General features: G+C 41.7%; 2 protein-coding genes across 4 annotated transcripts in view; both read left to right on the top strand.

Moving 5' to 3' along the window:
- kiaa0586 (KIAA0586 ortholog) overlaps positions 1-14,828 on the top strand; it is a 419,966-nt gene that overhangs the window by 91,380 nt on the left and 313,758 nt on the right. The gene's annotated exons all lie outside the window — the stretch shown is intronic.
- Positions 11,038-13,916, top strand: irf2bpl (interferon regulatory factor 2 binding protein-like). The gene has a single exon (XM_067991530.1). The coding sequence runs from the start codon at positions 11,278-11,280 to the stop codon at positions 13,264-13,266; it is 1,989 nt and encodes a 662-aa protein (XP_067847631.1). The 5' UTR covers positions 11,038-11,277; the 3' UTR covers positions 13,267-13,916.

Genomic DNA, 14,828 nt, shown 5'->3' with positions numbered 1-14,828 from the left:
AGAAATATGCAGGGATTTTCAACCAACACAGAGATCAAGAGTGTCTACTTTTTTCCCCTTCTGCTATTCTCCAGCTTCTGGTACAAATAGATTGAAAATTGTCTGTTACTCAGGCAGCTGGAAGGAGTTCAGGAAAATTATGCCTGGCACGAATTGTAAAGAATGGCTTGTATAAAACCAACTCCATTATCTGTGGCAGAGTGTTTGCTAGTTTGTGCTGCGCCATTAAAGAGTTGTTCATTGCCTTTCCCTATTCTAACAAGGCGAAGTGTATTAAGCAATCCTGAGCATGTTTATGACATTAGTTATTCAATGAACAATGCTGACCATGTTTTCATCCACAGCCTTTTTAATGATGAAATGCTTGCTTCATCTATTGCCAAACCCCTAAAACAAGTAATTTTGTTTAACTCTAGGATGTGCATTTTAATTAAATGAAATTTGAAATATGTGGAAGTTAAAAGATAGGTTAATCTCTTGTAAAGAAATCAGTCACCATAATTATTGCTTTGTAATGTAACCTTTTCCATAACTCTTGTAACTGGAAAATATAATTTCTGCATTTCCAAATTCAGAATTATATAATTTTATTTTGCTATTGAAAATAGATATTTTATGTGTATATGACTGCACATTTCCTGCATCTCTTTAATTTTCTCAGCCACAATGGTGGTTGATGTACTTTGCGTACCTACACGTCTAATATATGTAATTTTAAGATGTGGTTGTAAACCACCTAACAGTTTACCTCCTTTTCAGTTATGGAACTTGTGCTTATGAGTTTCCATTTCTCATGTTGTTACATATTTTTTAATCATGTCCTTCCCTGCCTAGTTTTTCTTCCTTGTGAACATTGTGAAATTGTAATATAGAAGCTTTGGTTGGTTTTCAAATACCATCAATCACTGATAGAGGCCAGAAGCAGGGGTATTGCTTGGCCATCTCCTTGCTAAACATTTGTTGAGTTGGGGGTACAGCTTGTTTGAGCTTACCATATTTTTGGCAGCCTATCAAATAGAGTTTGCAGGGATGGAAAATCATGCTTTTTGGCTTTGGGAGTGGAGATGGAGTGCCATGTCCGTATGAAGCATGTATAGATGAGTTTATCTATTTACTCGAAACAAAGTTTTAAAATAAAGTTTTATTATCTATTCAAGTACAGAGCATGGCTTTATTTTTGAAGGGATTTTTTGTGTGCTTTTGTAAGAACAAAAGCTATTCACAGCAAAACTAGGTTTCTTCATTATGTGAATGGTCTGTTACGTAACATCAAACACCATTTTCAGCTTCCAGTCAGCTTTTTATTTTTGGCATTACGTTTAGTGTTTTTGTCATAACATTTTTTATATAAATGCAAGTATTAATCTCATACTATTATGGAGAGTTTTTATGTCTGTTTTTGGATGTATAATTTTTTTTGGGGAAAGGGGTCTACCTGAGCACTGCCCTTTTACCTCGGGAACCTATATTCAAATCCAGCCAGACTGATGATGAAAGTTTCCTTGCTCTGTTGGCTAAAGAAGTTGTATGCGAAGCCAGTTTCAGCATACTCAACCTAGTGCTAAGTGGGCACAGACCCACATCATAAAACTGCCCATAATTTGGCATTAGTAAACCTACATTGGCAGTCTCACTGAGTGGCCATAAGGATGCTTGCAGTTGGAAATAGAAAATTCACACTGGTAGTGGATGCTCTTCTGATGCTGGGGTTAAAGCATATTGTTTGGGCAGAGTAAAGAGTGTTTTGCTGTGCATTTGGCATTTGCTATACCACAAAAGTGGACAAAATTCTTCATTCCTCAGCACTGATAACCCTCACCATGAACAGCATATAAATTTAGTTCCTTTCTCCCTAACCAAAAAAATTCAAGTTAGTGCTGCTCATTAAATTATGCTTGGCTTAAAGAAGTTTGTTCATGAGTAGAAGAGCTTTTATATCAATATGTAATTATAGTTGGTTACCTCCAATGGTTCAGTGAGTCGCTGAGCTATATAGACTGGGAAGTTTGGGGATTGTTGTTGAGTTAGCTGATCTTAGACATATTGGGGGCACTACGGTTGGCCTTGGCACTCTTAGTTAGGGAGGACATGACAACCAAAATTCTTTCTCCTAATGCCTGATTGTTTAGACTGTTGACTTTTGATGATCACTAATGATTCCTATGTGATAGCAAACCGGGGATGCAGTCTCTTGTTGCCTTCCTCAACTTTTCTGCCATTCATCCACGATGTAGCTTTCTGCCATTGCACTCCCATGGTTCCACACCTATTTGTTCCAACACAGTTTCACTACAGCTCCTCAAACAATTTCTCATTCTGTGTTTGCACAGTCACTTGGGGTGTGCAAAATGATTTTATCCTGGGTCCTCTTATATCATTCACAAACATGGGGTCAGCTAATATCTACGAGCTGTTTCCTATCTCTACTCCCTGCAGGACTGTTGCTGTACTATCTCGCTGCTTATCTGACATCAAGTCCTGAATGCTTTTAAATGTACCACCGGTGTATATCTGCAAATCCAACCTAATCTTTGGGTCTTGCCAGTATCTACGTGCCTTGGGCTGTGACTCTATCGAGCTCCCTGGCTGCCTGCTTGGGCTGAACTCTGTGATGTGCAACTGTGGTGTTCTGATCAACATGGAGCTTTCAACCTTGCACCCAGTTTGTCTTCCACTCTGGAACATTGTCAGCAGCATTTGCAAGACAGTTTCCCCCTCCTGCAACGAAACTTCCAGTGCAGGACTAATTCAATTATCACCTGGAATTGCAGGTTTCCTACAGACTTGAGTTATTTTCAGTAAGATAGAAGTACCTTCAGAAAAATGCAATAGAGTAAAATATCTGAATAGTATACATCATCATGCTGAGGTTGACGAATATTGGGTCTGTCATCCTGCAGGACAGCGCTATGTACCACTGGCCTGTGATCAGTATTTATTCTACGAGGTTACGTGGTAATATTTCATGATGGAAACCAGGAATCAATTTTGGATATGCATACTTTAGAGATTACAGCCTTATTGTTGATGGATTTGCATTACTATTCTGTATTCAGCAGTTAAAGGAAGGTCATCGTGTGCAATGAACTGGAGTAGGGAATGATTACCAGTAAAGCTGAAAATTTGGATACTTGTAGTTAATATTTACTTGTCTGTGTAACCTTTAGTATATGAGTAGGGAAAAGATTGAATTGCTAACAACACTGATTCATTGGATCGTTGTTCTGTTTTTATTCAGCAAACCAGTGTCAAAAGGATAATATAGAGCTACCAGAGCAGGGTAGTATGAGAGGAAGCAAAAGCACATTTTGCTTTATACTGAATTGACTTCTTAATTTACCTTTTTATATATTTTTTTATGCAAAGGGATGGGTCACAATTTTGGTGATGCAGCAAGCTGACTTTATGTTTCTACCAATCCTGTCAGCTCTTCTCAATTGCAGGAGACAGACCTGAAGTCAGAAATTGGTAAGCAGTGATCCATACATTCGTTTGAGGGTATGAAGCTGTGCCCATCCTATATTACAGTGATGTAGGTGTAGCTTGTAATTACAGCTTTACAGTTATACTGCTGCTGAAGTGCTCATAGTCCCCTGGGTAGTATAAAGATCACATAATACTATAGTTACTTTCTTTTCTAGATAATCTGTTGTAACAATATGAACTGAATGCATTTTGTGTATAACCTTTTCTCACATAGCATTACATACCAGTTTACTGTCAATGCAAAGATAAAACCACTTCACAATGACAATAAACTTGTGGAGAGTAAATTGGGTCTCATGACCTGAACAGACTCTGAAGTGAAACAAAGTGAGGTTACCTCCTTCAGAGAGTCATTCCATTTTGCTCTGGTGTCAAGCCAGGCCATGATTCCGGATTCAAGATGCATTTACACTATAACTGCAGCACTAGTGCAAAGCACAAACACTTTGCACCAACGCTATAATTGTAGTGAAACTGCACGCTCAAATCCAACCTTGTTAGTTAAATTTGAAAGCTTAAATAGGGATTAATTTAAATTGTCCATTTCACCCCAAAAGCTCTTTCTACTTCTGCATCCTCAATGTGTGAAATCAAGACTCATTATACCGACTAATGGTGTTTAGCATTATATATCTTGGCCCTTCACCTTGGTTTCTTAATTTAAAAAAAACAAGTAACCATTCTCAATATTGTTAGCTTTAGTGGAAATCTGTGCTCTTTATATATTTTTGGACATATGTTTAAAAACTCAGCTCTGCCTCACCTTCCAAATTATTCCAACAACGGTACTGATTAAGATTAAATATCTCAACTAAGCAAAAAAAAAAAAACTATATGCTACTGTTTTCCAATACTGGCAAAATATCTTTTAAAAACAACACTTGCATGTTGAATATTTTCCATAGAAAGTATCTTTAAAATAATAATTGAAAAGAACTTATCTTTCTCTTCATTCTGTGTTTCCTGCTAGCCTTCAATTATCTTTAAATTCATTTGTAGATTCTTAAATTTTTTTTGAAAACCATTTAAAATTACCTAAACTCTAGACAGAGACACCCTGCTGAAGTGAAGCAGAAGGAGAGACTCTTTTGACAAGGAAAGGAGACAAAGATTCACATCCTTGCTCAGGACAGCAGAGAGGAGGGGACCCCTATTCAGACTGCCTCTCCCCCTCTGCAGCCTTTGACACAGGCGACATCACCATCCTCCTCCAATGTCTCTCCTCTGTTGTCCAGCACAGTGAGACTGCCCTCGCTTGGTGCCACTCTTATCAATTGTAGCCAGATCACCTCCAGCAATGGCTTCTCTTCCCGCCCCATTACCTCGAGTCCTTCAAGGATCTATCCTTTACCCCCTCCTCTTCCTCATCTATATGTTATCCCTTGGCGACATCATCCGAAGACCTGGGATCAGGTTTCACGTGTACACTGATGACACCCAGATCTACCCCTCCACTGCCTCTGTGTTGTCAGACTGCTTATTCGATATCCAATCCTGGATGAGCTGCAATTTCCTCCCTTTAATTGGCTACAGCTATCATGGCACTGTTCTCTGGCATTCCCTCCATAACATGTCCATCTCCACCTGCCTCTCACCCTTTAAGACCCTACTTAAAGCTCACCTCTTTGACCAAGTTTTTAGTCACCCCTTTTAATTTTTCCTTTGGCTGGGGTCCATTTCTGTCTGATTACGCTTCTGTGAGGCGATTTGGGACATTTTTCTATACTAAAGGAACTATATAAATTCAAGTTGTTGGTGTTCCATTCCATGGCCTTTTAGAAGAGTTAAAAATTGAGCAAATTGATAAAGAAAATGTGAGAAGCATACAGAGAAGGAGATATTTACATATAGAATGCGATCAAATGATGGAGAAATAGTTGTAGCCAGAGAATCACCTGCAATGGCTTCTTTTCCCACTCCCTCATTGTTACCTCTGGAGACCCCCAAGGATCTATCCTTTGCCCCCTCCGATTTCTCATCTACATGCTGCCCCTCGGCGACATCATCCGAAAACACATCAGATTCCACATGTAGAGCTGGGTGTCGTCAGCGTACCTCACTGCCACGTCTCTCGACCCTTCCACTGTCTCTCATTTGTCACATTGCTTGTCCGACATCCAGTACTGGATGAGCAAAAATTTCCTCCAACTAAATATTGGGAAGACTGAAGCCATTGTCTTTGGTCCCTGCCGCAAACTCCGTTCCCTAGCCACTGACTCTATCCCTCTCCCTGGCCACTATCTGAGGCTGAACCAGACCGTTCGCAACCTTGGCATCCTATTTGACCCTGAGATGAGCTTCCGACCACACATCCGCTCGTCACCAAGACCGCCTACTTCCACCTCCGTAACCTCGCCCATCTCCACCCCTGCCTCAGCTCATCTGCTGCTGAAACCCTTTTCCTTGCCTTTTTTACCTCCAGACTGGACTAGTCCAATGCTGTCTTGGCTGGCCTCCCATCTTCCCCCCTCCATAAACTTGAGCGTATCCTAACTCGCACCAACTCCTGTTCTCCCATCACCGCTGTGCTCCCTGACCTACGTTGGCTCCCGGTCTGGGAACGCCCCGATTTTAAAATTCTCATCCTTGTTTTCAAATCCCTCCATGGCCTCACTCCTCCCTATCTCTGTAACCTCCTCTAGCCCTACACCCTCCGAGATCTCTGCGCTCCTCCAGTTCTTGCCTCTTGCGCATCCTCGATTTTAATCACTCCACCATTGGCAGTCGTGCCTTCAGCTGCCGAAGCCCGAAGCTCTGGAATTCCCTCCCTAAACATCCCTCTCCTCCTTTAAGACGCTCCTTCAAACTTACCTTTTGACCAAGCTTTTGGCCACCTGTCCTAATACCTCCTTATGTGGCTCGGTGTCAAATTTTGTTGCTAATGCTCCTGTGAAGCGCCTTGGGACGTTTTGCTACGTTAAAGGCGCTATATAAATGCAAGTTGTTGTTATAAAGAGATATAAAGTCAATAATGAGAGAAAATGTAAGTACTGTGGGGGGATAGGAAAAGAGAGACTGTTACAGGAATAGAGAGAGACACTTTTTAAAAAACTTTACCCGTGAACAACTCTATAGCAAATCAACTAATTGGCAGAAAGTTTGTATGTCACTCAGGCCACATGGATTGATGGTGTGAGATAAGCAAATTGATTCTGTTTCGATAGGGTTGATTTACTACAGTTGAGGTAGAATCGGGGGGAGCTCCACTCCTTATCTGGCTTGTGAAGTACCTGTCATGGGGAGTGTTTAATGCTGACACTTGCCAAAAGTAAAATGTGATGCCCAGTACAGTCATAAATATTCACACAAAATAATGAACTTAAATAGTGCATAGGTATTTCTCAATGTATTTGTAGATTGCCAAGAAAAGAAATGACATGTAGCGGGAGTAAAATCTTTTTCATAAGTGAATTGACTTTGGCATTCCACCTCTCTGTGTTGAGAAGTGATGTATGTCTGTACCAAATGTGTATATTTTCTCATTATATTCTCTATAATGTTACAAATGCAGAGGGTATCTTAATATTCAATAACATCACTTACAACTGTCTTGAAAACCCCTTGTAAGAAGGAAGAATGAATTGTACAAGTTGTCTGTACCCACAACAAAAGATATTGCAGCACCATGTTGAGGAGCTAGGCTGAAGATTTAATTCTCTAACTTCATAGAAAATGAATGTCTTCTGTGATCAGTGAAAAAACTATTGGTACTGTTACTTAAGTGATCATTCAAATTGATTAGTATTTTTCTCTAGTCTATGGGCCAAGGAATAATAGCTGTTACTTTAAACAGAGAGATTCTATGATGGGCACATACAGCATGAAAATAGTTCCATGTTCACAGGGTGAATAATGCAGCACATGGTATCATGCTAATTGTGCTGCCCTTTGCACATTAAGAACTGGGTTCAGATTAACTAAACTCATCTTAAATTAGGACGTTACTGCTTGCATAATGAGGAAACTTCTATTCCAGCAGACTGGGCAGAATCGAAAGCCAGGCCCCAAAGGTAAAAGGACAGTCTCCTAACGTACTTCGTGCCCAATGTCCTAATGTACTGTGGACCAAGTGTCCTATTAACAGTCAAAAATGGTTTTAAAATGCATTTAAATCATTTTGTCTTTACATTAAGTAACAGAAATAAAATCTTTCTATGCTCTATTGCATCATTACATCAAACTTTATAATTTGAGATGAACTACACATGTTTTCATTTGACCTGCAAATTTAATTATTTACAGCTGCTAAGGGGATTTTCAATATGGCTGCCAAAATCCTGCTGACTGCTTGATAAAAATAGATCCTGTTGAGCCACAATAACTTTTTAAAAATTGTTGGAGTTGAACTCCACATAGGTGGACAAATATATATTCATTTTTATTTTCCAAGACTCGTTGTATTCCTCTCTTCTTTCATTAATCTTCCCCCATGTATCAGTTTTAATATGATTATCTGTTGCACTACATAGGAAGTGAAGACTGACAGATGTTTTTTATGTATATTAAGTAAAGAAATGATTTTCATTGCAAATAAACACAGTAGAAAGGAGGGGAACAAACTTGGTAAATAATTTTTGATATCTTAAAGGAACAATTCTTCATCGACTATTTACTAGTAGTAAAAGCCTTTGATGTAATAAACTACCTACATATTGTTTCAAAATATTTTGGGGCAGAAAGTACAGTAAAACAGGAATTAATATTACCAGCCTCACCATTTACTATTTCTTCTAGAGTAGGGATTGTGTAACTGCACTTTCCTAGTGTCTCGTATTTCCTTTCAGGACACATTGTCAGTGTTGAACAAGGTGGCTTAAAGAGGTTTTATAACAGCATGGTAGAATAGCAATGATTGTGAACAGATAACATTCTCTGAATGACCAGTCCTTGGGAATTGAGGGTGAACAGCCCAAAATAACATTTATTGATTCATTTTTTAAAAAAGAGTAAACTACTGTTTAAATTAGGTCAAAAAGCTCTTTATTTAAAATAAGTAATAATGGATACTCTCTTCCTTTAAGTGCGCATTATTGCCCCGCTTTGGGGTTTCTGGGCAAATTAGATTTCGGGACTATCTCACGCCAAAAATTCAGCTGCAGCAATGACTGCTGTGTCATAACTCTGCTAAGTTACCAATTCTGCAGAAATTATAATTCTGTGAGGTGAGCTGCAAATGTGGTGTTTTTTAAAAAGTAGACACAAATATGATTAGCGTAATGATACTATGTGTTGATAAATGGCTAAATTAAGACAAGACCCTTTAAGATGGACTTTCTACAGTTTTTGTGATTTTTTTTTTCCCTTGGAAGCACGGTTTTTTTTCAGAATTAAGAACCAAACAACAAATCTCTTAATCCGTGATTGACCATAAACTTACAAGTTAGTCCCTTTTTAAATTAATGTAGAATTGTATGATGATCGCAAATATTGAAACTGTGCTGTGTATTTTCCTGTGACATAGTAATGTGGCTAGGTTTATGGGTCGTTTTCAGTGTCCCAATTCCAATTGTATAAATAAGATGCTCAAACGCTGAACTGTTGTAATATATAAACAGTTTTGCCGTATGGTCTGCTTTTAGTGATAAGTACGTAACATGAAAAATCCAATGAGGTTGTGTTTACTCTGGTAAAATATCGAGCTTTAACAGGATGGCAGCCTGAACAAACAGGTCACTGAGTGAGTGCAACACGGATCATTTCTTCCTTTTATGTGGAGCCTAGGTGGGGGAGGGGTGTATTGTGACTTAAGTTCGACTTTAGAAGCTCTACAGAAATTAGTTTTACTTTTGGAACTATTTTAAATGAAACAAAGTTGAATGCAATCGACAACATAGCAACTAGTGGATGTTGATATAAAATATGGACCCATTTCAGTGGTGTTCATGGAATTGCAATAAACTAACGGTAACGGGAAAATTAGATAAAAGTTGTAAGATAAAATTTTCCAACTGGCTTTGTTTCTATTCATTTTTAAATTTCCTATTCTACAGCTATTACAAGTTCGAGTTAAATTTTAGCTTTATTAAACAGTAACCAAATGGTTATATTTATTTTAAAGTGCTGACGTAGCCTCCGAAGTTGATGGCCCACATCCATATTAATAATTAAACCATACTGGAAAAACAAGCAGCACCTCCCTCACCTCCGGGGCACGCACCATCGGGCAACTACTTTCATGAAAAGTAAATACAAGTATTCATTGGGAGAGAGTTTATCGTTTTAGATTGCCTTTTACACACAGCAAATTGCACAACAGGAAACTGATATTGGATTGGTTAGAATTGGGTGGAAGTTGCATAATTCTTTGGCCATATTTTTAACGAGTTTTTAATCTATGAAATTATTTAATACTTTTTTTTCTGACGTTACGTTGATTTGTTTTTACTATTTTCCTATCAAGCCTCACCGACAGCGCTCTTAAATCGGTCAGAGTATGTTTACTTCGAAAACGGGTGGAGATTGTAGTTTTAAGAAACTGACCCCTTTTGTTTCTGGGAGGGTTACGTCAAAGATCTGTTTTACTAGTTTAGCGACGACCTTAAAAATACATATGTCTTATAATGAATGGATTTCTGCCAATACATTGGGAGTCTTCAAAACAGATGAGCTGCTTCAGTGCAAAATTAGCAGCAGAGAAAAAAATGTGGGCTTGGTCTGTGAGTGACATGGCGCAAAACGCTGGGGAGTTGCGACATTCTAAAGAGAACTGAAATAGAATGGGCGCTGACGTCATGGGGCGGGACTGGAGTTGCCGTTGAAAGCCGCTGCGAAGAGGCGGGGGAAAACCTAGACAACATTGCAAACACTGACATAACATTCCCACAATTTAAATATGCATTTTATACAGTAACTACTTTCTATTATTGTGAGGGTTGTGCCTTTATGACGGTTAAAGGAGATCCTCTTATCGCAGTTTTGTTTTTAGTCATTCTAATACTTTGTAGTTAAAGAGGTCAATTGTTCTGCAAAGTAAATGTTATTTCGGTCCTATTAGGGCCTCACTGGATTGCAGGAATTTCGTAGTTTAATTGCAGTCTGGGGTCTAAAATGTATTAAGTAATTGTTGAGTTGGTGTCTAATTTTGCCTTTAAATACAACTTTAGTCCTTTTGCCTGTTGGTCTTTAATGTATTATGAGAATGTCTATAATTACAACTGACCTATTTTAACGCGCATTCCTATAATGTACTCTGGTAACTTAATCGTCAAAATGGAAAGTGTCTGGCATTAGTTTTTATAACATCTTTGGGGTCAGGAATTAAAGTACGATACTATCCAGCATTAGTGTGTGTGAGAGTGAAATTTTACATGGTGTATTCGAGCAAATCAAGTACAAGATGATTCGTGTGAAACGAGAACTGGGGGCGGTGGAGAGTGAGACTCGGATGCTTGCGTTAATACTGAAATGCATTAGGCCTGTAAGTGCCCTGGAGTGATAAGACCCTGTAGTTTTAAGTATTTTATTTTACACATTTTTTGGGGGGGGGGGGGAGAAAAGAGAGAGGAGAAGAGCAGAGGAAGGAATGTGGCGCTGCGCATGCGTAACAGCCGTGTTGCGGGCCGCAGAGCGGCAGCTGACGTCACGTGGTGCTCGGAGGAGCTCGGTGGCGCGGCCGAGAGGAGGAGAGAGAGCAGACAGAAGAGAAGAGGAAAGGGAAGGAAAAGAAAGTGAGCCCGGGCCCGGCCACAGCACCACAAGGAAGGGCCTGCACTTCACCCAGCCACCGCCGAGAGACCAACCCACATATACACACACACACAACACACGCTGAACTTAAACATCTTCCGCACCATGTCCGCTGCACAGGTGTCTTCGTCCCGGAGACAGTCGTGTTACCTCTGCGACCTGCCCCGCATGCCGTGGGCCATGATCTGGGATTTTACCGAGCCCGTGTGCCGGGGCTGCGTCAACTACGAAGGGGCCGATCGTATCGAGTTTGTGATCGAGACGGCGCGGCAGCTCAAGAGGGCTCATGGTTTCCAGGAGGGCCGCTCCCCGGGGCCGCCGCCTGTCAAAGTTCAGTCCTTGGGCGCCAGTAAAGAGGCGGCTCAGCAGCTCAACCACGTCGACGGCTCGTCCAAGGCGCCGCAGCCGCCTCTCGATCGCTATTCCCTCAGCGCGGAGCGACCTCGGTTCGAGTACCCGGGCCTCGCCCACGCTGGCAGGCTTCCCAATGGCTTGAACGGACCCAACGGATTCCCCAAACCCGAGGACATCCCGCCGGAGCTCAACCGGCAGAGTCCCAACTCATCGCGGAGAAATCACGGCATCGTGCCCCCGGGCCCGGTCACCGTGCCGCCCAACCTGCTGCCTCAGACCACCTTAAACGGCCCGCCTGCGGGAGCCCTGGCCCCTCACGGTCTGCTCGGCCGGCCGTCTCCTTCCACCAGCCTGGCGGGCACCTCGCTGACCGTCAGCAGCCAGGTCCTGAGCGATGTAAACAAACGACCGGGCTCCGTCTCCAGCAGCGACCAGGAGAGGGAACTGAAGGAGAAGCAGCGCAACGCCGAGACCCTGGCCGAGCTGGGCGAGAGCCTGAGGAATCGCTCGGAGGACTGGGCGAGCAAGCCCAAGATCGTGCGGGAGACGCTGCTCACCCTGTCCAACTGCAACCCCTTCGACGTGCGCTTCAAGAAGGACCACTCGCTGCTGGGGCGGGTGTTCGCCTTCGACGCTGTCTCCAAGCCCGGGATGGACTACGAGCTGAAGATCTTTATTGAGTACCCGAGCGGGTCGGCCAACGTCTTCTCCAGCGCCTCGGGGGTGGCCAAGCAGATGTACCAGGACTGCATGAAGGATTTCGGCAGAGGCCTGTCGTCCGGCTTCAAGTACTTAGAGTACGAGAAGAAGCACGGCTCGGGGGACTGGCGCCTGCTGGGCGACCTGCTGCCCGAGCCGGTGCGTTTCTTCAAGGAGGTGGTGGGGGCCGACATGCTGCCGCAGCCCCACATAGACGCCAGTTGCCCCATCTTGCCCACCGCCCTATGTAACATGCCCCGTCCCCCGCCGAACAGCTCGAGGACTGGGATGCGCAAGCGGAAAGCGTCTCCCGAGCCCGACTCGGAAGCGGGCAGCGTGAAGCTGGAGGAGAGGCAGCAGCAGCAGTGGATGTCGAACCAGAACGAAGCCTTAAAGCTCACCATGGCGGCATCCGGCGCCTTCGGAGCAGGCAGCGTGGCGCATGGGGGTCCCCCTCTGCCACCCAACCGGACCACCCCTCCCGAATGCAGCGCCCAGAACGGACAGTCCCCCATGGCCGCCCTCATGTCCGTGGCTGACACCCTTGGAAATGCCCACTCGCCAAAGGACAGCAGCAATTCCGTGCATTCCACCACTACTACCAGCACCAGGAGGAACAGCAATAGTCCGGTGTCCCCCGCGTCAGGGGGCAGCCAACGTCGCATGGTGTCCAGGAACGGGGACGTTGCTCTGTCCGTGGCCCCTCCTAACAGCCATCCCAACCCCAGCATAGATCCTGTTCACCCCCCAAACATTCCAGACTCACCAATGGCCAACAACGGTCCCCTGTGCTGTACCATTTGTCATGAACGTTTGGAGGACACTCACTTTGTGCAATGCCCGTCAGTGCCCAATCATAAATTCTGTTTCCCATGCTCTCGGGAGAGCATCAAGGCTCAGGGGGCGAATGGAGAAGTTTATTGCCCCAGTGGAGAAAAATGCCCTTTAGTAGGTTCAAATGTCCCTTGGGCATTCATGCAAGGAGAGATTGCTACAATCTTGGCAGGGGACGTTAAGGTCAAAAAAGAAAGAGACCCGTAATTTTTTAACTTCAGTAATTGAAGTAAAATGTGAATAAGAACTAAAAAGTTAGTCTTATGTATAGACATTTTTCATTTTCGTCGTATGTTTCTATATTTTGAAACAAGGTATGTACTCTTCTTCATTTGAAGGATGAACCTGGTTTTGTTTAAAGAATATCAGATATTACTGCTTAATACTGTTTTCACTTATTGATGGCAGTGTGTTGGCTAGGTACAGAATCATAGCACTTAGCAATTAACGCTGCTGGTGTGTTTTTTTGTAAATGTATGCACTTCGCTGAATTGCCAAGGCCAGTGTTGACGCCTGCAGAAATGCAAACAAATTGTTACAAAGAATGGTTACAGTTAGTTATGTTACAAGCCCTGAGGATAGTCTCCTACAAAGTGACGTTTTTTTAAAGGTGAGGGGTTCTTTTTATTAGTTTCCAAGGGCAAAATCTTTCATTTTATGATTCAGTGATCTGAATTTTTTATAACGTGTTTTTTTTTGCTTTATGGATGCACGAATGCTTTAAATAGTAGAGCAAAATGCTGTACTGTATATGACAAAAAACTGCTCTGTTTGTTCTTTATACATTTCTGTAGTAACAGAAGACTGTAATGTGCCTTGGAGCTGAATAAATTGTAATAAATTCGATGAATAAGCTCCCTGACTAGTCAATTTCTTTACAGACTATAAGAAATGCAAACAAATTGGATGTGGATATCTGTGAGAGAAAATGGTTGCTTTTATTGCTTTAAAATCACATTTTTACAATCTCTGTCAGAGATGTCATTCTTATAATTAAATAAATGCTATCATTGCAATATTTACTTGTCTTGGCAAAGAGCCCACATATTTATAACTCACCTGAATGTTTATCTTTAAAAATAAACTGCTGATTCAGGTTTTTCCATTCACTTTTTTACTGGGCTAAGACCTGATGAGTTCCAGGTTGTACTTTATTTCACTGAAACAAAATCTGAAATAATTGTTCTGAGATTAAAGGCACTTTAAAGTGATTGAATGTTACTGTGTGAAATCAATGCCAGTTAACTGTAGTGGTCCAGGTAATTGTAACAAGTTTGAACACAGATGGTAGACCAAAAATGCAGCTGTTTCACTTTGAGTTGATAAAGCAGGGGCTGTGGTGCTGGTACAGGAAACTGTATCCTGCATTCTATGCAGCATATTCCTAATCTGAATAAAATGCTTTAAAAACTTACCTCTTCAAATTATATGCACTTTAAACCAAGCAGTTCAATATTTGTTGTAAATGTTCAAAACATTTTCTTCAGATATAAAAATGAATGCTTTTTGCTTGCCTTGTAGGAGTTTTCTTATTTTACACATTTGCAATGTTTACATTCCTGGTAGTTTGTCCTAATGCATAATTACAAGTTATGGTTCCACAGTATACCTATTAAACAACTTAATGCAGTGGAGCACCGCAACTGGACTGCTACTGTAATGTTTTTTCTTAGTTTGCACAGTTGAGTTTCTATATCTGAAAAATGAACTTTCCCTGAACATAAAATATTTAAAGTACTCTTTTCTCACTTGAAACATTATTGGTGAAA

This window comes from Heptranchias perlo, chromosome 10, assembly GCF_035084215.1.
Source record: "Heptranchias perlo isolate sHepPer1 chromosome 10, sHepPer1.hap1, whole genome shotgun sequence".
In the NCBI taxonomy this organism is placed as follows: Eukaryota; Metazoa; Chordata; class Chondrichthyes; order Hexanchiformes; family Hexanchidae; genus Heptranchias; species Heptranchias perlo.
This window is presented reverse-complemented; position numbering and strand designations above follow the sequence as displayed.